We start from the raw sequence: 25,440 nt of genomic DNA, 5'->3' as shown, positions 1-25,440 counted from the left end.
CTAAGCTCACTCAGACACTGAGAACAGTCATGGAGACTCACCACTAGACCTGGGGAGGGTGACTAAAGCATTTGCAGCTGCAGCATAAGGGTTTTCAAAAAATGGATAAAAGTCATCTAGGGAAAGGGAAGTGCTCGATAGGTTCTTGCTTCCCAAAGTCAAAAACTACAGTTAGGTCCAGAAATATTTGGACAGTGACACAATTTTCGCGAGTTGGGCTCTGCATGCCACCACATTGGATTTGAAATGAAACCTCTACAACAGAATTCAAGTGCAGATTGTAACGTTTAATTTGAAGGTTTGAACAAAAATATCTGATAGAAATTGTAGGAATTGTACACATTTCTTTACAAACACTCCACATTTTAGGAGGTCAGAAGTAATTGGACAAATAAACCAAACCCAAACAAAATATTTTTATTTTCAATATTTTGTTGCGAATCCTTTGGAGGCAATCACTGCATTAAGTCTGGAACCCATGGACATCACCAAACGCTGGGTTTCCTCCTTCTTAATGCTTTGCCAGGCCTTTACAGCCGCAGCCTTCAGGTCTTGCTTGTTTGTGGGTCTTTCCGTCTTAAGTCTGGATTTGAGCAAGTGAAATGCATGCTCAATTGGGTTAAGATCTGGTGATTGACTTGGCCATTGCAGAAGGTTCCACTTTTTTGCACTCATGAACTCCTGGGTAGCTTTGGCTGTATGCTTGGGGTCATTGTCCATCTGTACTATGAAGTGCCGTCCGATCAACTTTGCGGCATTTGGCTGAATCTGGGCTGAAAGTATATCCCGGTACACTTCAGAATTCATCCGGCTACTCTTGTCTGCTGTTATGTCATCAATAAACACAAAAAGAAGAGCTGTGGAGAATAAAGTGCAATAGGGTCTTACCCTTATAGGCACAGGGCAAAAGGCAAGGGGAGCAATTATACTCACCAACTTTAGTTGTGACAGTCACAACAACCGTAATCGCATTTGCAAATGGATCCAGGCAGCGGCAACCCCAGGCGGCTGATAACAGAGAACAATTGTAGAAAAAAGGGTTTCTATACCGCGCCAATGATCACAAATCTGGAAGTCGGATTGATGTGGCTTTATTGTAGCACAGGTCTACGCGTTTCAGGAGCTCTGCTCCCTTCCTCAGGACCATAGAAACAACATCAAATCTACCGCGATGGATACACACATACATTAAATAGAACCAGTGACGTCATAGTACCTCCCCGTATAGAAAAAAACGGCGGGAAAGGATACAACGTGGAAGAAAAAACATGACGCAATACAGAAAAGACATGATCAACAGAGAAAATATACAACTCTTATTCGGTTTAAGTGACCCAAAAACTGACAGATCATAATAAATTCAATGAACATTTAAAATGATTTTCCATATAAAAACTAAAATCAATTATATCTGCACAAAAGAATACAGTTAATAAAATATATAGGCATATCCATACATATGTATATATATATATATATATATATATATATACCCAAATCAATGGAACAACCCAAATCAAACAAGTGCTAAGTACACAGCGGGACCAGAACTCGAGGATGGTGAAGGATATTTCAATCGTAAATGCCTACAAATCCCTCTTAAGCGGGTAAAGCCCACTATACCATGAGGACAATTGTAGTCCAAACCGTGCAAAAACAACAGCAAAAACCACCAACATGAAGGGTGTGCAAGGATCAGACAAAAAACCAAAGAAAACCCCCGATGTGGATATTGTGCATCTTATTTAACTGATGAGACGTGATCCTTATACAATATATAGGTATTAAAAACCAATACCCTCACTCGGGCAATAAACTAAGAAAATTGCTATCGTGCTCATTTATTAACAGTGTAAAACCATAGACTCCTTCCAATATGGATTGAATGTCATAGAACTCCAGGGAACCGCTCCCTACCCTCATTTTCAAAGTAGGTTCAAACAAGTTCAAACCGTGGGAAAAAAACCCACTGCGGCTGCGCAAACCGCTGTATCAAAGGAGCGGGGTTTGTTCACCCCGCTCCTTTGATACAGCGGTTTGCGCAGCCGCAGTGGGTTTTTTTCCCACGGTTTGAACTTGTTTGAACCTACTTTGAAAATGAGGGTAGGGAGCGGTTCCCTGGAGTTCTATGACATTCAATCCATATTGGAAGGAGTCTATGGTTTTACACTGTTAATAAATGAGCACGATAGCAATTTTCTTAGTTTATTGCCCGAGTGAGGGTATTGGTTTTTAATACCTATATATTGTATAAGGATCACGTCTCATCAGTTAAATAAGATGCACAATATCCACATCGGGGGTTTTCTTTGGTTTTTTGTCTGATCCTTGCACACCCTTCATGTTGGTGGTTTTTGCTGTTGTTTTTGCACGGTTTGGACTACAATTGTCCTCATGGTATAGTGGGCTTTACCCGCTTAAGAGGGATTTGTAGGCATTTACGATTGAAATATCCTTCACCATCCTCGAGTTCTGGTCCCGCTGTGTACTTAGCACTTGTTTGATTTGGGTTGTTCCATTGATTTGGGTATATATATATATATATATATATATACATATGTATGGATATGCCTATATATTTTATTAACTGTATTCTTTTGTGCAGATATAATTGATTTTAGTTTTTATATGGAAAATCATTTTAAATGTTCATTGAATTTATTATGATCTGTCAGTTTTTGGGTCACTTAAACCGAATAAGAGTTGTATATTTTCTCTGTTGATCATGTCTTTTCTGTATTGCGTCATGTTTTTTCTTCCACGTTGTATCCTTTCCCGCCGTTTTTTTCTATACGGGGAGGTACTATGACGTCACTGGTTCTATTTAATGTATGTGTGTATCCATCGCGGTAGATTTGATGTTGTTTCTATGGTCCTGAGGAAGGGAGCAGAGCTCCTGAAACGCGTAGACCTGTGCTACAATAAAGCCACATCAATCCGACTTCCAGATTTGTGATCATTGGCGCGGTATAGAAACCCTTTTTTCTACAATTGTTCTCTGTTATCAATAAACACAAGTGACCCAGTGCCATTGAAAGCCATGCATGCCCATGCCATCACGTTGCCTCCACCATGTTTTACAGAGGATGTGGTGTGCCTTGGATCATGTGCCGTTCCCTTTCTTCTCCAAACTTTTTTCTTCCCATCATTCTGGTACAGGTTGATCTTTGTCTCATCTGTCCATAGAATACTTTTCCAGAACTGAGCTGGCTTCATGAGGTGTTTTTCAGCAAATTTAACTCTGGCCTGTCTATTTTTGGAATTGATGAATGGTTTGCATCTAGATGTGAACCCTTTGTATTTACTTTCATGGAGTCTTCTCTTTACTGTTGACTTAGAGACAGATACACCTACTTCACTGAGAGTGTTCTGGACTTCAGTTGATGTTGTGAACGGGTTCTTCTTCACCAAAGAAAGTATGCGGCGATCATCCACCACTGTTGTCATCCGTGGACGCCCAGGCCTTTTTGAGTTCCCAAGCTCACCAGTCAATTCCTTTTTTCTCAGAATGTACCCGACTGTTGATTTTGCTACTCCAAGCATGTCTGCTATCTCTCTGATGGATTATTTCTTTTTTTTCAGCCTCAGGATGTTCTGCTTCACCTCAAGAGTTCCTTAGACCGCATGTTGTCTGGTCACAGCAACAGCATCCAAATGCAAAACCACACACCTGTAATCAACCCCAGACCTTTTAACTACTTCATTGATTACAGGTTAACGAGGGGGACGCCTTCAGAGTTAATTGCAGCCCTTAGAGTCCCTTGTCCAATTACTTTTGGTCCCTTGAAAAAGAGGAGGCTATGCATTACAGAGCTATGATTCCTAAACCCTTTCTCCGATTTGGATGTGAAAACTCTCATATTGCAGCTGGGAGTGTGCACTTTCAGCCCATATTATATATATATATAATTGTATTTCTGAACATGTTTTTGTAAACCGCTAAAATAACAAAACTTGTGTCACTGTCCAAATATTTCTGGACCTAACTGTATAGAATAATTAGAGCTCATTTCATCATCCTTTCTTCAAGAGTCACATATAGATGTAGCAGCCACAAATGTGATATTCAAAGTCCTATTCATTATTATAAAGCTCAAAGGTGCTCTGTGGTCGTCAGCCACCAGGGAGGTTTTTTTTGCTTTCTTGGCCTTTTTTCAGAGAATATGAATGATAACACAAAATCTTTTTTCCCACTCATGATTAGTGGTTGGGTGCAGCCATTTATTGTCACTACTGTGTTTTCTCTTATTAAATCATAATGACAACCCAAAACATCCAAATGACCCTGATCAAAAGTTCACACACCCTGGTGATTTTGGCCTGATAACATGCACAGAATTTAACACACATAGGTTTGAATGACTAATAAACGTAGCATCCTCCCTTGTGATATGTTTGTTTGTAATCGGTGTGTGTGCATAAAGGCTGAGTGAGTTTCTGGGATCCAGACAGACTCTTGCATCTTTCATCCAGCCAATGACATTATAGATTGTGAGTCATGGGGAAAGCAAAAGGATTGTCAACGGATCTATGGGAAAAGATAGTTGAAATGTATAAAACAGGAAAGGGATACAAAGAGATATCCAAGGAATTGATAATGTCAGTCAGCAGTGTTCAAACTGTGATTAACAAATGGAAAATTTGGATGTTTTTGGTTGTCATTATGATTTAAGAAGAGAAAACACAGTAGTTTGACAATAAATGGCTTCACCCAACCACTAACCAGAAGTGGGAAAAAGATTATGTTATTATTCATAATCTCTGAAAAAAGGCCAAGAAAGCAAAAAATCTGCCGGGGTGTTTAAACTTTTGATCCCAACTGTACATCTGTACCACCTGCACGGTCTGCCTCTATGGTACATATGCCCTTGACAACATTTTCTGCTGAAGATTAGGGCTGTCTAATCAGATAGACCAGAGCCACAGCTAGTATTTTCCTTCACCCCTGGTATGTTTATAAACTGGATATCACAATCTTATGGTGCAAGTGGTTTGCAGCGTTTTTCTGGTGATGCTCCTCCATATAGTAAATGGAGCATTGTGAAATCAATGAGCTGCGTAGACCGGCCGGGGCCTTCACACACGCTCCTTGTTATAGCTCTCTAGTCGGTGACCTCTGCATTTATTTCCATGGGAGCTCCAAAAATTTCCAAGTAAGCTTTCTCTGCAATATTGGGATCTTTCATGAAAATAAGCGATGCCTCCTTTACTTTCCTGAAAGATCTTAAAGGGAATTTGGCAGAAAGATTTCACTTCCCAAACTATTTATAAGTGCATGTAGCTCTTTCAAAGACAAGTCCAGCAATACCTTTACATGGCCAGTCCGTTCCTCTGTTACTGAGAAATCAGCGTGTAAATTGATATGCAAATTAGGCTGGTAGATCTGAAGCCTCCGTCACTCCAGCTCCATTTCCTGCTCTGTGCCGCCACCTTCTGGGTGACTGGACAGCTCCATTGCCTGAAATCATAGAGGCCGTCAATCAATCAGGAGGAGGCGGAGCTGGGCAGGGAGTATAGCTGGAGTGATAGAGGCTTTAGATCTACTATAGCTCTTCAGCCTCATTTGCATATCAATTCAAACACTGAAAGATATTGCTGTCTTTGGCTTTGAAAGAGCTACGTGCACATATAAATAGTTTGGTTGGTGAAATTCTGCTGACAGATTCCCTTTAACAACTCAGTTGTTGAGATAGATGTGGGCCCGAGGTAATTCCCCCAGGATGGAGCAGCCCCTTTAAGTTACAGTGGTCTCACCCATTCAGTCTAGTGTTTTCTCTTTCATATGTCAGTCAACGCTGTGTGCTGTAAAGCATGTTTGCTCTTCACAGCAGCTGTATTTGCAAAGCAAGAAATGTGAGGTTATTTTTTTCCATATGTATCAAAAATATCCTGTCTTATTGCTCATGCGTTATGGTTGTTATAGGGCTATTCTACGCAGAACCACCTATTAGTTGGCTTACTTTGGGCTAGAAAGGCCCTCCAAAATATTCAGAGACGGTGCAGAAATTGTTGCGCTCGCGAGTGGGAGTGGACCCACTGGACTGCAGGGGACACCCAAGCTTAACCTGATGTGGCAGGGGCTTAACTAAGCGCCACCAGGGCCCCAGATGGTGAGGATGGGGTTGGCTGCCAGTTGCCGCCAGGTGCCACTCCCAGGGCAGTGTCCGGGACTGTGGCAGCTGACCCCCAGGACAGGGACAGGCAGGTACATGCAGCCAGGATGGCTGATGCAGACAAGATGGCTGGTGCAGGCAGGTACTGAGGGTAGGCCAGTCACAGACAGAAAAGGTAAGACAGGCATGGGGACAGGTAAGGGAAACAGGACCTGACAACTAGCTAGCTACACTGACACTAACTGATCATGTTGCTCACGTACCTCTCCTAGTGGGAGGGTGCCTTAAATACCTAGCGCCTCTCAGCCATAGGTTGAGAGGCACTTTCAAGTAAAAGGGCGCAGGCCCTTTAAGAGCAGGGAATGTGTGCATGCGCCCTACACCTTTTCCCGAGGGACATGACCTGTGTGGCATGTGTGGCGCCCCTGACCTGGTCAGGCACCACAGAGTACTGCACCCATGCTGGGACAGTGCTTCCAGGTAATTCCAAAAGGCCAGAATGAGGTGTGCACGCACAGACACATAGCAACCAGGTCTCCCACACCTTGTGAGGGGACCCTTGGGTAGCCTCTGATGAGGTTAGCTTTCAATTCTCAGCAAGGGATGCAGTGGAGGGGCTGGAAGCTAGGTTGCAGTGGCAGACAGGAAAGAGGAGGAGCAAGCCAGTCTGTGAGCAGAGTGTACAGAAGTTGCTGAAAGAAGCAGAAGTACAGCCTTGCTAGTCAGACCCTGCACGTGTGGTAGCTGTTAGCGGGGGAGTACAATGACCAGAAAGTCAGCCTGAAAGACACCTGAGAAGAGGCAGTCGAGTACAGGAATTGCTGGTGACTAAAGGTGGCTTTACACGCTACGATATCGCTAAAGCGATGTCGTTTGGGCCACGGATTTTGTGACGCACATCCGGCCGCGTTACCGATGTCGTATGTGACACCTATTAGCGATTTTGAATCGTTGCAAAAACGTTCAAAATCGCTAATCGGTGACATCCCCCCCTAATCTCAATTATCGTTGCTTCTGCAGTTACGATGATGTTCGTCGTTCCTGCGGCAGCATACATCGCTATGTGTGACACCGCAGGAAAAAGGAACATCACCTTACCTGCGTCCCGCCAGCAATGAGGAAGGAAGGAGGTGGGCGCTAATCTCCTCCCTTCCGCTTTGATTGGGCGACTGCTTAGTGATGTCGCTGTGACGCCGAACGAACCGCCCCCTTAGAAAGGAGGCGGTTCGCCGGCCACAGTGACGTCGCTATGCAAGTAAGTAGTGTGACGGGTCAGCGCGATTTTGTGCGCCACGGGCAGCGATATGCCTGAGACGCACAAACGATGGGGGCGGGTACGCACGCTAGCGATCTCACTAGCGAGATCGCAGCGTGTAAAGCGGGCTTAAGCACGCACAGGGAACAGGTCCCTAGAGCGGACATCCATTTACTGATCTGCTAAACCTGCAGGTGGAAGGGACTAGAGGTCCCTCCCAAAAGATACAGAGCTCGAGCCTCAGCAGCAACAGGGGGACCCATAAGGAGATTGGGCCAGAAGCCATCTCACCTGGTCCACGCTAAAGACAACCGGGCCCGAAAGGGAAGGAGAGGCCGTAGCAACTTTCCCTGGATTAATCCCACGATACTGCAAATCAGGGGTTATCCATAACAGAAGAAGTGCAAGGAAGGCGAGTAAATAGCTACCCTCAGTTCGGCCTGCAGGAATTCCTGGTTCCACCTGGTATAATCTTAGCATCGCCCGGGTATCTCACCAACCAACTAAAAGTGAGTAAAAAAAACCTGAAAGACATTCTGGACTGTGTTTGAGTTATTCTGCGACTTGTGGTTCCACACACATATACCCGAGCCCCTGGGGCCAGCCTCACTCTCTGGAGGCCATACCACCAGACTGCAGACACCATCAGCCCCAGACGCTCGTTAAACTGCAGTGGCGGTCCCCCACCACCCTAACCGCAAAACCGAGAGTGGCATCATGACTCCTATGAAAGTGAACCCGACGTACCTGTTGCCAGAAGGGTCCCTACAGAGAAGTCCCCTCAGTGTCCCGCAGGCGACCGCTGCAGCGCTGTGGTGGGCGACTCATTTCTGGCGTCACGAACAGGATAAGGACTAGAACTGTTAAGACAGGTGACCGTGCGCCTTGGCGGTCCGATTGAAAAGTTACGAGTACTGAGCATCCGAGCATGGTAGTGCCCGCTCATCACTAGTTACAAGTATGGAGCACCTGAGCATGGTAGTGCCCGCTCATCACTAGTTACAATCTCTCCCTCATTCCCTTTAGTGGGCTGACTGACAGCTTCTCAGTTAACTCATTCTACAGTCAGTAGTAGAAGGTTAGTAGTGCCAGTTTAGGAAACCCAATTGCCTAAATGATTTTTAGGCCCAATTATATGCATTTACGTTCTGGTGGAAGAATACCAAGTCATCCCATAGTGGTCGGTGTCGGTGCGGAGGATTTCCAGTTATGAGACGTTGGCTTTCTCCGGTTGGATTCTGGTGATTATCTGTACGAGCCTGGTGACAATGAGGCAGCCCTTTAGTCAGGGGCCCGCTTTTACCTTCCGTCGCTGGTTCAGGCCGAGGTTGACCTCTGCGTTGCTTGTTTTAGAAGAAATCTCAGTACTGTATGGGGTGTAAGTGCTCGGTGTTTACATACTGCCATGTCTTCTGTTCTCTTGTATGAATATCTCAGCACCGGCGGGCCACGTGACCGCACATCACTCAGCACACAGCATTACAGCGAAGCAAAACAACCTCTAACAGCAAACACCCAGCCAACTTCACATTTCCTGAGTGCTCGCTCCTTCTCTCCGTAGTAAAAGAAATATGCCCTCTGTATTTATTTAGCAGAAAATTTATTAGCGAAATTAATAATCCGGAATTATTTGCGTTTCATGATTAATTGCTTTCTCTGCGCTCATTTATTCATTGCATTTCTGGAGAAGGGTCGGGACTGTGCTTTTTCTAATACACATATCCACTTATCCCTGACAAGGTCATCAAGTTAAAGGGAATCTGTCTGCGATGTAATCTGAGAGCAGCATAATGTAGAGACAGAGACCCTGATTCCAGTGATGTGTCACTTAGTGTACTGGGTGCAGCAGTTCTGATACAATTACAGTTTTCTCTGTAGCAGATCTCTGAATGCAGAGCCCTGTAAAAGTCTTGATGGATTCCCATTTCCCAAATATGTGATTCCCTTTAAATTAAAAGCAAAAAATGTCCCCAAAGGTGTCCATATTTCTCAAGAGAATATACTAAAGCCATGTGTTATATTGGGCTCTTTTGTTAGTATTTTTAATTCTTACAAACCAGCCACACTATGGATTGTCAGTGTGCCGCCCACGCGTCAGCAGCCGGGGCTGCTCGGATCTGGATCCGCTGTGGCTCAAGGGGTCTCCGGAACCCGGGGTCGGGGTCGCACGGCCACTCAGAATTAAAAGGGGGGGTATTTACAGGGGATTGAATGGACCGTTCGTGACGCCACCCGTGGTGCGTGGTAAGGTGTAGTACCACCGCTGCAATGAGGAGTGCCCGGTGGCGATGGTGTGGGCAGCCAGGTGTTTAACCCCTCCACGGGTAGGGGGGGTGCCCCGGGACTCGGCGTTGATGCAGGGTTGTGCCGTTGGGATAGTAAGGGTCACTTATGTACTCACTCAGTCCAATAACGCTGACACCGACAACCGTGATAATCCAAAGTTCTTAGTACCACTGCAGCAGGGAGGGAGCACACCTGGATCCCGTGCCCGTTTGTGTTGCTTTTTAGCCTGTGACCTTTTCCGTGGCACCTCACTTCTAACTGGTCCCTCTAGCATAGAACTATCGGGTCCCTCTCACCAGTATGGCTAATGGAGTGAGCTTGCTCTCAGGGTTCACGCTTGGGATTTTCTGGACTATGTAGTGGGAATGTCCTATCCCCCTCGTTGCGCTAGTACCCCGATTTTGGAGCGGGTGGAGAGCGAATCTTGAAGGCTCTGTACTCGTCGGGTAAATTGTCAAGACGCTTGAAGCTCCTCGACCTAGGGTCCACGTACCCCGTCGTGCCCTGGCCCCTGCCCGGTGATGGCACAAGGCTGCCGGCTGTCCTCCGTGACAGTCCGTGCCCCTTGTCGCGATCCCCCTGCGACCGTTGTCCAGCTCCCACCAGGCCCAGACCAACGTCTGCCACCTAGTAGTTCCAAGGAGCCCAGCTCCTGACCTTCTCTCACTTTCACCTCCAACACTACACTGTCCTGCTCCTAACACTCCTGACCTCCCTTTACCAACCCCCCAGGTTGGTGACCCTATTCCCTTAAGGTCGTCCACTGGTGTGTCTGGTATACGCCTATTGGAGGTGGACACCTAGATGTAGTAGACCTCATCAGGGTGTCCACCTCCAATAGGTGTATACCCCCGAAAATGGTGCACGACAGAGCACACGGTGACTCCATCTGCACCATTATAGTCAATGGTCAGCGCATATGTCTGAATCCTGTTTTGTGTTGGGTTCGGATGGAAGCCATGATGGGACCACTGATCCGGGGAGAGGAACGCAGTGTGAAAGCGGCCTTAGGATTGGGGCTCAGGAGTCTATTCTATTGATCTGTGGGGTCCTTTGCACTCATATTGGTAGTGGTAGTGTGTTCTTGTTGTATAATAACCCTTTAGATTTAATAGTCCACTCCAGATTATCCTTATGGCTACAATCATTCTGATCATGGGCGATCAACCGTAATCTCTGGAGAAAGCTAGGACCCCTACAGGACAAATTAAGCATCGCATGTTGCGCATTGAAAATCCGTATATGAGTGACACTCTTTAATTAACTGATATCGGCCCTAAATTAAGAACTTGCATCTGTTAATACAAGAGTTGACGCTCTGTAACTAACAAAATAGAATATCATCCCTATGAAGGACATATAAAAAAAATCTGCATAGGATAGGGACCTCTGTAGAATAAATAAAAGTAAATATGTAGGCAGTAAGTAGTAGTAATAATAATATTTATTCACTTATATAGCGCTATTAATTCCACAGCACTTTACATACATTGGCATCACTGTCCCCATTGGAGCTCACAATCTACATTCCCTATATGTAAGTCTTTCGAGTGTGGGAGGAAACCGGAGGAAACCCACGCAACCACGGGGAGAACATACAAACTCCTTTCAGATATTGTCCGTGGTGGGATTTGAGCCCAGGACCCCAGTGCTGCAAGACTGCAGTGCTAACCACTGAGCCAAGTAGAAATGGCTGCATTAGACAGTTAAGTCCAACTTCTTGTTGTCAATGAATTGAAACTTACAGCCATACAGGTAGAACAGTCATCTGCCAGTATATCTATTCTCTACCATTTAATGATCATTGACCCCAGATTTGTATTTCTTTTTAGTTCTTCACCTTTGAACAATACAAAAAGCTGCTGAATCTATGGTCTTTGCCTCCTGCATGGGTGAGTCCTGCTTATCTCATTACCTAACGCTCCTGTGTGTAAGGTAGCGCCGGATACATATAGGTTATATTCATACAGCCAGTTGTTCTGCATTCTGCAAAAGTCATGTGATGACATCACCACCCTATTAATATTCTTTGTCACTGACATCATCATAATACAATGCAGAAAAAGGACGGAAGTCGTGTGCACTCCGCGCTGCTGCTGAAGACTTCCCGAGGGAAGATCCAGGACACAGCAGTGGAGATAAGGGTTTTTTATTCAATGGATTTCAAAACCTTTAGAAGCTTCTTCTTCAGGAAAAGAATGTTCCTTCCTGAAGAAGGAGCTTCTAATAGCTTTGGAACACATTTAATAAAAAACAATTATCATCACTGGAGTGTCCTGGATGTTCTCTTAGAAAGTCTTCAGCAGCAGCGCGGAGTGAACACGACGTCCGTCCTTTGTCTGCACTGTCTGCACTGTCCTGTGCACTTGTGTATCTGCAGCAGCTGCTCCATTATTAAGCGCATGTCTTGTTTTGGGTAACACAACTCGAAAAAGTGAACGTAACTTATTTCTTTTATTACATTTTTACCAGATAAGACCCTATTTTGTGCCTTTTGCTCCTAAAGGCCGCTTTACACACAACAACATCGCTAACGAGATGTCGTTGGGGGTCACGGAATTCGTGACGCACATCCGGCCTCGTTAGCGATGTCGTTGCGTGTGACACTTAAGAGCGACCGCTAACGATCCGAAAAACGGCAAAAATCGTTGATCGTTGACACGTCGCTCCTTTCCCAAATATCGTTGCTCATTTTGGAGGTAGGTTGTTCGTCGTTCCTGAGGCAGCACACATCGCTACGTGTGACACCCCGGGAACGACGAACAGCAGCGTTCCTGCGTCCTCCGGCAACAAGGTGGGAGTGACGTTCATGCAGCTGCTCTCCGCCCCTCTGCTTCTATTGGTCGCTGTGACGCCGCACGAACCTCCCCCTTAAAAAAGAGTTTGTTCGCCGGCCACAGCGACGTCGTTAGGAAGGTATGTGCGTGTGATGCGTATTGGTGCTATTGTGCGCCACGGGCAGCAATTTGCTCGTGACGCACACACGACGGGGGGGATGCGATCGCTAGTGATGTCGCAGCATGTAAAGCGGCCTTTAGTGTTCTTCCGTCACAGTACAAGACATAGCGCTCATGTTATCTCTTTAATGCATTGGTTTCTGCTGCCGCCATTGCAGGTTTTTGCCGTTGCTGGACTTGGATCTGGATTAACAGAGGCCGTGGTAGTAAATCCTTTTGAAGTTGTAAAAGTCAGTCTACAGGCTAACCGCAATGCCTATGCCCAGGTAAGAGTCTTGAAAATGGAAAACTAAAATGCTGTTCTTGATGTGCCTCATTTATTTTGTATGGCTAGCTTCTAAATATTAAAAATATTAACAAAAAAAACAAACACATAGCCCTAGTATCTTTCTTAATGGAGGACAAAAAAGGGGTCGGTCTCATGGAGCGCTAATTAAAGCAAACATTTAAAGGTTTTTTTTTTAAACCGCAAAGTTTTTATTGGTTGTAAGGTGAGCAGTATTTAGGAACATTTTAGGTTTTAAAACCGCAGGTGCTCCTCATTAAGCCCCCCCCCTCTCCTTTTATTATTTTGGCATAGTATCTTTTTAAGGAATATGGACATTTTTTTAAATTTTTTACTATTTGGGATTGCATGTCTTTGAAATGTAAATCCATCAACACTTTTATATCTTGTATCTGTTGCTGCATTTCCAAGCAATTAGCATTTTAATATACAAATGAGCAGTTGAGTGCTCTGGATGTGAGATCCTTTGCTTGCCCTGTTTTTTTCCCCATCCAGCACCGGCCTCTGTAGTTTGATTGATATGTTACTGTCTGATTTCCTAGCCTGGCAACTGACATCACACAGTGAGCTAAAGGGGCGGAGGCTCGGGAAGTGCTCAGCCACGCCCAGAGCATGTAAATGTGACGCCCTAGCCTATCAGGTCGTCACAGGGTATTGTGCAATCTGCCCTTCTGCACAGTATCCATCTCCTCCTTGGTTACGGGTCCCTGACCTTTGGTGTTGCCAAGAACAAGCTAATCAAAATCCTAGGAACACTCTGCACCACACCCACCAGACACACCAGTGGACGGCCTGAAAGGAATAGGGTCTCCCACTTGGGGGGTTGGTAAGGGGAGGTCAGGAGTGTCAGGAGCAGAACAGTGTAGTGTTGGAGGTGAAAGTGAGAGGAGGTCGGGAGCTGGGCTCCTTGTTACTAGGTGGCAGACGTTGGTCTAGGCCTGGTAGGAGCTGGACCCCGGTCTCAGGGGATTGTGACAAGGGGCATGGACTGTCGAGGAGGACAGCCAGCGGCCTTGTGTCATCACTAGGCAGGAGCCAGGGCAGGACGGGGTACGTGGACCCTAGGTCGAGAAGGAGCTTCAAGCGTCTTGAAAATTTACCCGACGAGGATGGAGCCTTCAAGATCCGTTCTCCACCCGCTCCAAAATTTGGGTATTAGCGCAACGAGGGGGATAGGACTTTCCCACTACATGGTCCAGAAAATCCCAAGCGTGAACTCTGACAGCGAGCTCCCACACTTAGCCATAGTGGAGAGTGGGACTCAGTAGTTCTATGCTAGAGGGACCAGTTAGAAGTGAGGTGCCACGGAAAAGGCCACAGACTTACAAGTGTGACGCCCTGGGCAAGCCAGGGGTCACAGGTCATCACACCACCACACCCTACACCCCAGTTAGGAACACCACAGCTAACCCAAAAATCCTTGTTGCCTTCCTCCAGGGGCTGATGTTCACACCAGGGGGTGGGCCAGGCGGTTGGCTCCGCCCACCGAGGAGTTCACAGCCCTGGAGGCGGGAAGAACCAGGCAGTCCAGCTAGGGACGGAAAGGAGTCCAGTTAGGAGGTGAAGGAGTAAACAAGTAGTCAAGTGAAAGTAGAAGGAAGTGAAGTGGTAGGGGAGCAAAGGAGAAAACTGGAGTAAAGGAGTAAAAGTGACAGCCTGAAGCTGGTCCGGGTGTGTGCCCCGGACTGAGACAGCAAGGTCAGCAGACGGCGGTGACTGTCTGGAGGGGTGATTGCTCGGAGGTTCCTGGAAGGACCGCGGACGGGTGGTGACCCGGCGGTCTGGAGCAGTGTACAAAGAACAGTCAGCACCAGGGCAGGGGCCTCTCGGACCCCGGCAAGGCTAGGAGTCGCCATAATTTGCCAAATCCGTCAGTGAAGGGGACGGCTGTCTCCCAACAACCAAGTCCCGATTGCAGGCAACAGCCCAACCATTAAAGCAGAGACACCGCCAGGGCACCAGTTTCTGAGGGCCAGCGCCTGCGGGCAAAGAGTAGAGCTCCTCCGGTACAGCTTGAAGCCGGGGAGCGGGTTACCGGTGGGAACCCATCGCAACCATCAACAACATAGGTGCAGGACAGAGGGACATCACCGTCACCTACTGGGGAAAGCAAGTGCAGCCGTCCGTGGGAACCGTCTTTCCAGCCGTGTGTTTTACCGAGAACTGTGTCATCGTCTCAGGCTGAGTGAGTACCACAGTGCCGCAAGGCACAGCGCTGCCCCCGCGTCCCTGAGCCCACCAAGCCCTGCATCTCCCACCTCATCACTGGGCCCCGGGATCACCAACCCCTACCCACGGAGGGGCAACACAACAACTTGCTGCTTCACACCATCACTCCCGGGATCCCCACACCGAGCAGCGGTGGTGCTAACAAATCACCACAACCGTGGGTGGCGTCATGGACAATAGACTATATCCCAAAACCCAATCCCCTTTCACTCACTGGCGAGGAGCGCCGCTCGAGACCCCCGGGATCCGGCCCACCGCTCGAGCCACCACTGAGCAGCAGCAGCCGGACCCGAGCAGAGGGGTGAGCGCAGCCTGACACCCTCCTCCCCGCCCGCGACAACTCTTGCCGGGGTCCGAGAGGCCCCTGCCCTGGTGCTGACTGTTCTTCGTATACTGCTCCAGACCGCCGGGCCACTACCCGTCCGCGGTCCTTCCAGCAACCTCCGAGCAGTCACCCCTCCAGACAATCACCGCCGTCTGCTGACCTTGCTGTCACTGTCCGGGCACACAGCCGGACTCGCTTCAGGCTTTACTTCTGTCACCTTTCACTTTACTTCAGCTCCTCTTACTTCCCTCCTTTACCACTTCACTTTCCTAGCTGAACTCCTCGTTTACTCTTCACTCAAGCTCCCCCTGAGCTGACTGCTCTCACTTCCTCCTCCAAACTCTATCTAACTACCAGGTACCTCCCGCCTCCAGGGCTGTGAACTCCTTGGTGGGCGGAGCCAACCGCCTGGCCCACCCCCTGGTGTGAACATCAGCCCCTGGAGGAAGGCACCAAGGATTTTTGGGTTAGCTGTAGTGTTCCTAACTGGGGTGTAGGGTGTGGTGGTGTGATGGCCTGTGACCCCTGGCTTGCCCAGGGTGTCACACAAGCAACACCAACAGGCACGGGATCCAGGCGTGCACCCTTCCTGCTGCAGCGGTGCTAAGAACTTTGGTTTACCACGGTTGTCGGTGTCAGCGTTATTGGACTGAGTGAGTACTAAAGTGGTCCCTGACCGTCCCAACGGCACCTCCCTGTCACCAACACCGAGTCCCGGGGCATTCCCCCTACCCGTGGAGGGGTTAAACATCTGGTTGCCCACACCATCGCCACCGAGTACTCCCCATTGCAGCGGTGGTACTACACCTTACCATGCACCATGGGTGGTGTCACGAACTGTCCTTCCAATCCCCTGTAAATAACCCCCCTTTTATTCCGAGTGGCCGCGTGACCCCGACCCCTCGAGCCACCACGGATCCGGATCCGAGCAGCGGTGGCAGGCTCCTGACACGGGGGTGGTATATAACTTCTCATTTGCAAATTAATTAAATACTAATTTCTCTGAAATGCAGTAACCGATGTCTTTATATTTCAAAGCCCTGCTTGCTCATATCTACAGTTGGGTGTGATTGAGCTTACTGAAATGTTCTCTTAAATGTTCTTTTAGGCTACAAATCATATTAAGGCTTCGCTTTTATGCCATGCTTTTATTTAATGAAGTCAATGGGGGAAGGGCTAAAAAACGCCTGGAAAAAAAATGCACCAAAAATCGGCAAAAAAAAAATATCCAATAAGTGCACACAGCACTTCAGAACTCTCATTGCCTTTGCTGGCTTATAGATAGACGTGCAGCTTTGGTCCACAAGCTGCACCAAACACGCATCAAAAAACGCACTGTGTGCACAAGGCCTTATAGTTTGATTGCACAATACTTTTTGCATCATTTGACTGTTACAGGTATCCGTTAACATTGCCGGCTGAAGGATGAATCCTTCAGTGAACTTGTTCTGACATTGAGTTTTTAGCTCATTTATCTGTCTTTTTCTGTACTCCTATCACCTCATTAAACTTCAGCTCAACCTTGATAATGTCATGAATATAGTGGTAGCAAAAATCTAGACAAAGCTCCACCCAAACACAGGATGTGGACCTATGGACTGGTGATAGATGTTCGTGGGTTAACTGAGTTCAGCCTGTTGTCCACCTTACTAGATACCATGTACAATACCCTGTTGCCCACCTTACTAGATACCACGTACAATACCTGTTGCCCACCTTACTAGATACCACGTACAATACCCTGTTGCCCACCTTACTAGATACCATGTACAATACCCTGTTGCCCACCTTACTAGATACCATGTACAATACCCTGTTGCCCACCTTACTAGATACCATCCATGTACATTACCCTGTTGCCCACCTTACTAGATACCATGTACAATACCCTGTTGCCCACCTTACTAGATACCATGTACAATACCCTGTTGTCCACCTTACTAGATACCATGTACAATACCCTGTTGTCCACCTTACTAGATACCATGTACAATACCCTGTTGTCCACCTTACTAGATACCACAAACAATACCCTGTTTCCCACCTTACTAGATACCATGTACAATACCCTGTTGCCCACCTTACTAGATACCATGTACAATACCCTGTTGCCCACCTTACTAGATACCATGTACATTACCCTGTTGCCCACCTTACTAGATACCGTGTACAATACCCTGTTGCCCACCTTACTATATACTGTGTACAATACCCTGTTGCCAACCTTACTAGATACCACGTACAATACCCTGTTGCCCACCTTCCTAGATACCATCCATGTACAATACCTGTTGCCCACCTTACTAGATACCGTGTACAATACCCTGTTGTCCACCTTACTAGATACCACGTACAATACCCTGTTGCCCACCTTACTAGATACCATGTACAATACCCTGTTGCCCACCTTACTAGATACTGTGTACAATACCCTGTTGCCCACCTTACTAGATACCACGTACAATACCCTGTTGCCCACTTTCCTAGATACCATCCATGTACAATACCTGTTGCCCACCTTACTAGATACCATGTACAATACCCTGTTGTCCACCTTACTAGATACCATGTACAATACCCTGTTGTCCACCTTACTAGATACCACGTACAATACCCTGTTGCCCACCTTATTAGATACCCTGTACAATACCCTGTTGTCCATTTTATTTGATACCATGTACAATACCCTGTTGCCCACGTTACTAGATACCACGTACAATACCCTGTTGCCCACCTTACTAGATACCACGTACAACACCCTGTTGCCCACCTTACTAGATACCATGTACAATACCCTGTTGCCCACCTTACTAGATACCACGTACAACACCCTGTTGCCCAACTTACTAGATACCATGTACAATACCCTGTTGCCCACCTTACTAGATACCACGTACAACACCCTGTTGCTCACCTTACTAGATACCATGTACAATAAATACCCTGTTGCCCACCTTACTAGATACCACGTACAATACCCTATTGCTCACCTTCCTAGATACCATCCATGTACAATACCTGTTGCCCACCTTACTAGATACTACGTACAATACCCTGTTGCCCACCTTCCTAGATACCATCCATGTACAATACCTGTTGCCCACCTTACTAGATACCATGTACAATACCCTGTTGCCCACCTTACTAGATATCCTGTACAATACCCTGTTGTCCACCTTATTTGATACCATGTACAATACCCTGTTGCCTACGTTACTAGATACCATGTACAATACCCTGTTGCCCACCTTACTAGATACCACGTACAATACCCTGTTGCCCACCTTACTAGATACCACGTACAATACCCTGTTGCCCACCTTACTAGATACCACGTACAATACCCTGTTGCCCACCTTACTAGATACCATGTACAATACCCTGTTGCCCACCTTACTAGATACCATGTACAATACCCTATTGCTCACCTTCCTAGATACCATTCATGTACAATACCCTATTGCCCACCTTACTAGATACCATGTACAATACCTGTTGCCCACCTTACTAGATACCATGTACAATACCCTGTTGCCCACCTTACTAGATACCACGTACAATACCCTATTGCTCACCATCCTAGATACCATCCATGTACAATACCCTGTTGCCCACCTTACTAGATACCATGTACAATACCCTGTTGCCCACCTTACTAGATACCATGTACAATACCCTGTTGCCCACCTTACTAGATACCACGTACAATACCCTGTTGCCCACCTTACTAGATACCACGTACAATACCCTATTGCCCACCTTCCTAGATACCATGTACAATACCCTGTTGCTCACCTTACTAGATACCATGTACAATACCCTGTTGCCCACCTTACTAGATACCACGTACAATACCCTATTGCCCACCTTCCTAGATACCATTCATGTACAATACCCTATTGCCCACCTTACTAGATACCATGTAGAATACCTGGGGGCATGGGTGGGAATGGACGGCTGAATATTGGAGATGTGACCTTTGAAATAGTCTCATCCTCTTTCTATTGTTTTTACTTTTCATCTGTAAATTTATCTTCATCTTCAGCTCTTGAGTGACAGTCCTGATTGTCGAGTCCTGCATTCCTTGATCAGTCATTCTCGGAGATCTTCAGTCTTCTTCTGTCCTTCACATGTCAGGGAGGAAAAGGCTTTATGTTCTGCGGAACAAAATCAACAAAGCAAGTGCTACTCGGTGTGTGTTCCACAGGAAAAGCCGATTCCTCTGTGGGGATTAGGACTGACCAGAAACATCTTGATTCTTGTGAAATCCTTCTGAGATTACTCTTTAGGGTTTCATAATCTTAAATATATGGGTTGTGCCATAAATTAACCATCCAGCGCAGGTTACGTGCGTGCTGGGTTGTCTTCTCTTCCCCATGGGAGTGAATAGGACTGAGCTGTATTGCCTGGGAAAAATGGCTGGTTATGAAAGAAAGCAGCAGCGTTTTCCTAATCTCATCATGTCCTAGTCTATAATGTCACCATAGTATAGCAGGCTCATTGTCACCACAGAATTTTAGACCTTTTTAGGTGGTGTTCAAGGATGGAGATTTACGGTACTTTAAAGGATTATTCCCATCTTTAGAAGTTATCTATTTCCGACCCTTGAGATCTCCACCGATCCTGAGATGGAGGCTCTGAAAGGTCCCTGTCACGATTCCGATGTGCAGAACATTCTGTATTGTTCTGCCATGCTCTCCTACAGAGCCGGTATATGTTGCTTATGGTGCAGAGTTTTTTGCAGGATGAATGCTCTGCTGGTTGTTTTACAAGCACTGGGTTTCACGCTGGTCCTGCGAGGCGCTCTCGCAGATGCTTCTCGTTCCTGGTGATTGCTCTGCTTCATTAGGGAGCGTTTTAGCCCAGGACGCCGCCAGTCGTACCTCCTATTTACAGTTGTGCTGTTGGCTCCCATGGTGCTCAGTGTTCTGTTCTTGGTCTCTCGACTCCGGACTGTTGTGTACCCGTCTCTGCCTGTCCTCCCCTGTTTCTGCTGTCAGATCCCGGCTTCTAACCTCAGACTTCCTCTTGACCATGTCCCCACCTGCTCCCTGTATTTTGTACGCGTTCTCCTGGAACCCAAACCTTCGGCTTATATCTTGACCTAGTCTTTGTCTGCCCCCGTGTACTGTCGTGCCCTCCTGGTTTATGATCTCGGCCTGTCTGACTACCTCTCCATTTACTGTATACAAGTATGTCTAGTGCCACTTTGTGACAGCCATCACAGTCCCATCTGAATGAAGCAGTGGACGCACACTACTGATCCTTTCATCCTTTATGGGGCTACTGGAAAAAGCTAAGATCTGTAGTTGCAGTCCCATAAACAATGGATGGACAAGTGATATGAATGGCCCATTCTCAGGAAAAATGGGTCAGACCCCCACCAGTCAGCAAGCTATCACCTATTTTAGGCTTAGGTAATTATTTATACCTTTCTTAAACCCTGGTGTAATGATCATAATTGCCAGCATCTTCTAGGGTCCACCACGGTCATCCTGGTATTTTTCAGGATACAGTATGTAAGACCTTTTACAACATTGTCCTTGAATATAACCCCCTGTATTATCTTCCAGCAACCATCCACCTTCGCACAGGCTCGTCATGTGATCCAAACGGGGGGTTTAGGACTGAGAGGTCTAAACAAAGGACTATCTGCCACGTTGGCCCGCCATGGAGTCTTCAATATGGTTTATTTTGGATTCTATTTCAATGTGAAGAACGCTATTCCGGTTAATCAGGTACGATATACAAGATGTTCTAATTCATACAGTTTATTAACATCATAACCTTATTACTGGATTGTGCATGAATCCTTACTACCCGTGTCATTCAATGCAAAACTGAAATATCCCCTTCAAGAATAAGAAGCTTATCAGGGCACTTAAAGGGGTTTTCCCACCAACACATTTCATTGTAATCATTAGATTTTTTATTATTATTATTATTATTATTATTATTATTATTATTATTATTATTATTATTATTATTATTATTATTTTATTATTATTATTATTATTTATTTTTAATAATTATTATTATTAATAATATAACAATAATAATAATTTATTATTATTAAAATTGTATTATTAATAATAATAATAATAATAATTATTATTAAATGTTGTTATTATTATTATTAATAATAATAAATTATTATTAAAAATAATAATCTCCACAATTGGATGTGTTTAAAATAAATGTTCCTGTTCTGAGATAATCTTATATATGTATCCCTGCTACATACTGTGTAATGGCCGTGTCTGACCGTACAGGGACATGGTCTGATCATACCACATCTCCTGGGCAGGGGAGGATGCAAAAGACAGTATACAAATAGCACAGAACGGGATCATTGATGATTCTTTTTGTGAGGTAGAACATTTCTCTGCCTGTTTTTAAAAAATGTTTTACTTCAAAGAAAGAATCATTTGTGATCCCGTGCTCAGGAGCTGTGGTATGATCAGACCATGCTCCTGTACGGTCAGACACGGCCATTACACAGTACACAGCAGGGACCCATATATAAGATTATCTATGTACAGGAATATTATTTTAATCACATCCAATTGTGGAAAATATTGTTATTCCAAGATCTATTGATTAAAATTAACTTTGTGGAAAACCCCTTCTAGGCCCTGTGCGCACATTGCGTTTTTACCCGCGGTTTTACCTGCGGTTTTGCTGCGGAAATTTCTTGAGAAATGTTTGAAATCTTTCTGCAGACATTTCCCAGCAAAACCTATGAGAAAAAAAAATAGCTGCGTTTTTTTCTCAAGAAAATTATTTCTGCAGAATTACTTGAGAAAATGTTCCTGTCACTTTTTTTCCGCAGGTAGCTGCGTTATTTCACTCCATTCACTGTATTGTAATCGCGAAATACCGCGGTTATACCGCAGGTAGCAAATGATGTGCGGTATACCCCCGGTATAACCGCGGTTTACCTGCGGTAATGCTCATCGCTGCCTGCGGTTTGCAGGAAGTGATGACATTATGACAAGGAAGAGGAAGCGGAGCAGAGTAAACACACACATCACACTCCCTGGACGCCGCACAGAAGCACTTCCGTGTAACCTCCAGGTGCCCGTGCAGTCTGTGTCCCGCTCCAGCCCTGCGGCTGCCTGCACTGCAGAGTGTCAGTGTCTGCCGCTTCTCACGCACGCTGCAGTGCTGGCAGCCGCGGGGATGCCGAGCGCTGCTGTCAGGAGGTGAGATGAGATCATTACCTGCGGTGACTATCTCCTGCCATCTGACGTCAGCGCGGTCACTGCTGTCTATGCCCATCTCGCGGGCGGCCCGAGACTGTCACTAGCGGTGACGCTATGGGCTCTCGCGATACTGCTGAGAACGCGGCGGGCATAGAAGGCAGTGACAGCGCTGACGTCAGCAGTGCAGGAGATCATCACAGCAGGTAATGGTCTCTTCTAACCTCCTGATGGCAGCCCTTGGCATCCCCTGCAGTGACCTGAGCTATTGATGTTAGCTCAGGTCACTGCATTGCTCTCCCAGTCAATGGGGAACATTTTGTTCTTCATTGACTGGGACAGTGACTATGGTATAGGTCGCCGTGGGACCCCCTTATTGGATTACGCCGGACCTGGAATTGATTGTTCTTTTCAATAAATTGGTGAAAGAGGGAATGTTTTGGGGAGTGTTTTTTACCGCAGGTACGGTAATCTTCAACTCCCAGAAGTTTCTCAAGAAATTTTCTTGAGAAAAATCACTTTTCTAGTGCACACAAAGCCTAATATAGGCATTGGGCAATATAAAATTTTCTTGACCATGTTGACTTCTACAATAGATCAAAACGGCTGTTACCTCCTGTGACCCGGAGCCAGTTTTCGGTGTTATGGGCATGCCTCCATGTCTTTTACAGTGCCCCTTTTTGTTCTTTGTACTGTTATATGTTTCTATAGCTAGATAATAATCTGCTTATAATTTACCTTTGCAAAGTTGTTTTTTTTTATTTTTTCTCATCTGGATTTTTAACTGGGGGCTTTTGCCTTTGGGGATCAATTTTGCCTCGACTTGAGAATTGTTTCTTCCTATCCCTCATGAAAACACAACATTTCTGTGTTGTATGTGTCCATCAGTGACAAGTTATTCTTCACCTGACCCCCTGGTGTTAGCATTCCACTGATCGGCTGGAAGCGATGGCAGAAGATAACGCACTGACAAATAACTGAGATGGCTATTACACTGAATGTGGAAATTACAGGCAGAGCATCATTAATGGAAATCTGACTCTAGTGTTTTTACGCTGCATTGGTAAGATCATGACACTTTGACTTGGAGCATCATCAAAACACTGAGACCTTAAAGGGGTTTTCCATTTTTGGAAAACTCCAGCACCCTAGTTGCAGATTGTTTTATTTCGAAAATAAACTTTACTACCCTCCCCAGGTCCAGTTGTGAGTCTGCACCGCTGCTCCCGGTGTCTGTTATTGTCTACAGAGCTGCAGCCAATCAGTGATCTCAGTGCCTTTGCAAGAGCTGCTGTGCTCTTTGATTGGCTGCAGTGCTGACAGAGCTGCAGCCAATCAGTGATCTCAGTGCCTCTGCAAGATCTGCTGTGCTCTTTGAGTGGCGGCAGTGCTGACAGAGCTGCAGCCAATCATTGAGCTCAGTGCCTCTGCAAAAGCTGGTGTGCTCTTTGATTGGCTGCAGTGCTGACAGAGCTGCAGCCAATCAGTGATCTCAGTGCCTCTGCAAGAGCTGCTGTGCTCTTTGATTGGCTGCAGTGCTGACAGAGCTGCAGCCAATCAGTGATCTCAGTGCCTCTGCAAGATCTGCTGTGCTCTTTGAGTGGCGGCAGTGCTGACAGAGCTGCAGCCAATCATTGAGCTCAGTGCCTCTGCAAAAGCTGGTGTGCTCTTTGATTGGCTGCAGTGCTGACAGAGCTGCAGCCAGTTAGTGATCTCAGTGCTGACAGAGCTGCAGCCAATCAGTGATCTCAGTGCCTCTGCAAGAGCTGCTGTGCTCTTTGATTGGCTGCAGTGCTGACAGAGCTGCAGCCAATCAGTGATCTCAGTGTCTCTGCAAGAGCTGCTGTGCTCTTTGATTGGTGGCAGTGCCAGAGCTGCAGCCAATCAGTGATCTCAGTGCCTCTGCAAGAGCTGCTGTGCTCTTTGATTGGTGGCAGTGCTGACAGAGCTGCAGCCAATCATTGAGCTCAGTGCCTCTGCAAAAGCTGGTGTGCTCTTTGATTGGCTGCAGTCCTGACAGAGCTGCAGCCAATCAGTGATCTCAGTGCCTCTGCAAGAGCTGCTGTGCTTTTTGATTGGCTGCAGTGCTGACAGAGCTGCAGCCAATCAGTGATCTCAGTGCCTCTGCAAAAGCTGCTGTGCTCTTTGATTGGTTGCAGTGCTGTTCATCAACACTGCAAACAATAACAGATACCAGGAGCATCGGCAGACGCTCACCACTGGACCTGGGGGTGGGTGTCTAAAGAATTTTTTTATGGTTTGTTGGACCTGGAGGGTGGTTTTGGAAAAGCTCTTTAAATGCCAGAAAGAACTGTAGAAGAACTGAAAGGCAAATGCCATGAAATCTGGTTATGCCTAGTGCTGAGGCTGACAGAGTAGTGTATAATTTAAGAACACCCAAAAAAAAGTGTATCCATTTGTCTTGGACTATTTCTTTAAAGAGGACCTATCATGTCTCCTGCTGCTTTTGTAATGACTTGAATATTTTCATTAAAGGGAGCCAACCAACAGGATTTTCATTTATAAAGTAAAGCCAGTTCTATGCTGGCGCTAGAATGCTGAATGTAAGCATAGCTTCAGTTCTGAGATTGGAGGTTTTATTTCAGAAATATGTGCAAGTAAAGTTCCAGCAATGCTATTTGATTGACAGGTGCAACAGGAAGGGAATATGTGAGTCAAATCTTGCTATCTATTCCGACCTCTGCCTGCCTGCCTGGCCTTCCTCCCCCTGTTGCCGTCATAGACATTAATTCCGGCACAGACAGGCGGGATTAGATAGCAGGACGA

The 25,440-nt window shown here is 46.2% G+C and overlaps 1 protein-coding gene across 1 annotated transcript in view; it reads left to right on the top strand.

Annotated features, from left to right (window-relative positions):
* The window catches only part of SLC25A21 (solute carrier family 25 member 21), a 434,643-nt gene that overhangs the window by 340,750 nt on the left and 68,453 nt on the right, over positions 1-25,440 (top strand). The window contains exons 5-7 of the mRNA XM_075330802.1: positions 11,487-11,546; positions 12,770-12,877; positions 21,025-21,189. Coding sequence (XP_075186917.1) covers positions 11,487-11,546; positions 12,770-12,877; positions 21,025-21,189 — 333 coding nt within the window. The remainder of the gene's footprint in view (positions 1-11,486; positions 11,547-12,769; positions 12,878-21,024; positions 21,190-25,440) is intronic.

This window comes from Anomaloglossus baeobatrachus, chromosome 12, assembly GCF_048569485.1.
Source record: "Anomaloglossus baeobatrachus isolate aAnoBae1 chromosome 12, aAnoBae1.hap1, whole genome shotgun sequence".
Lineage (NCBI taxonomy): Eukaryota > Metazoa > Chordata > Amphibia > Anura > Aromobatidae > Anomaloglossus > Anomaloglossus baeobatrachus.
This window is presented reverse-complemented; position numbering and strand designations above follow the sequence as displayed.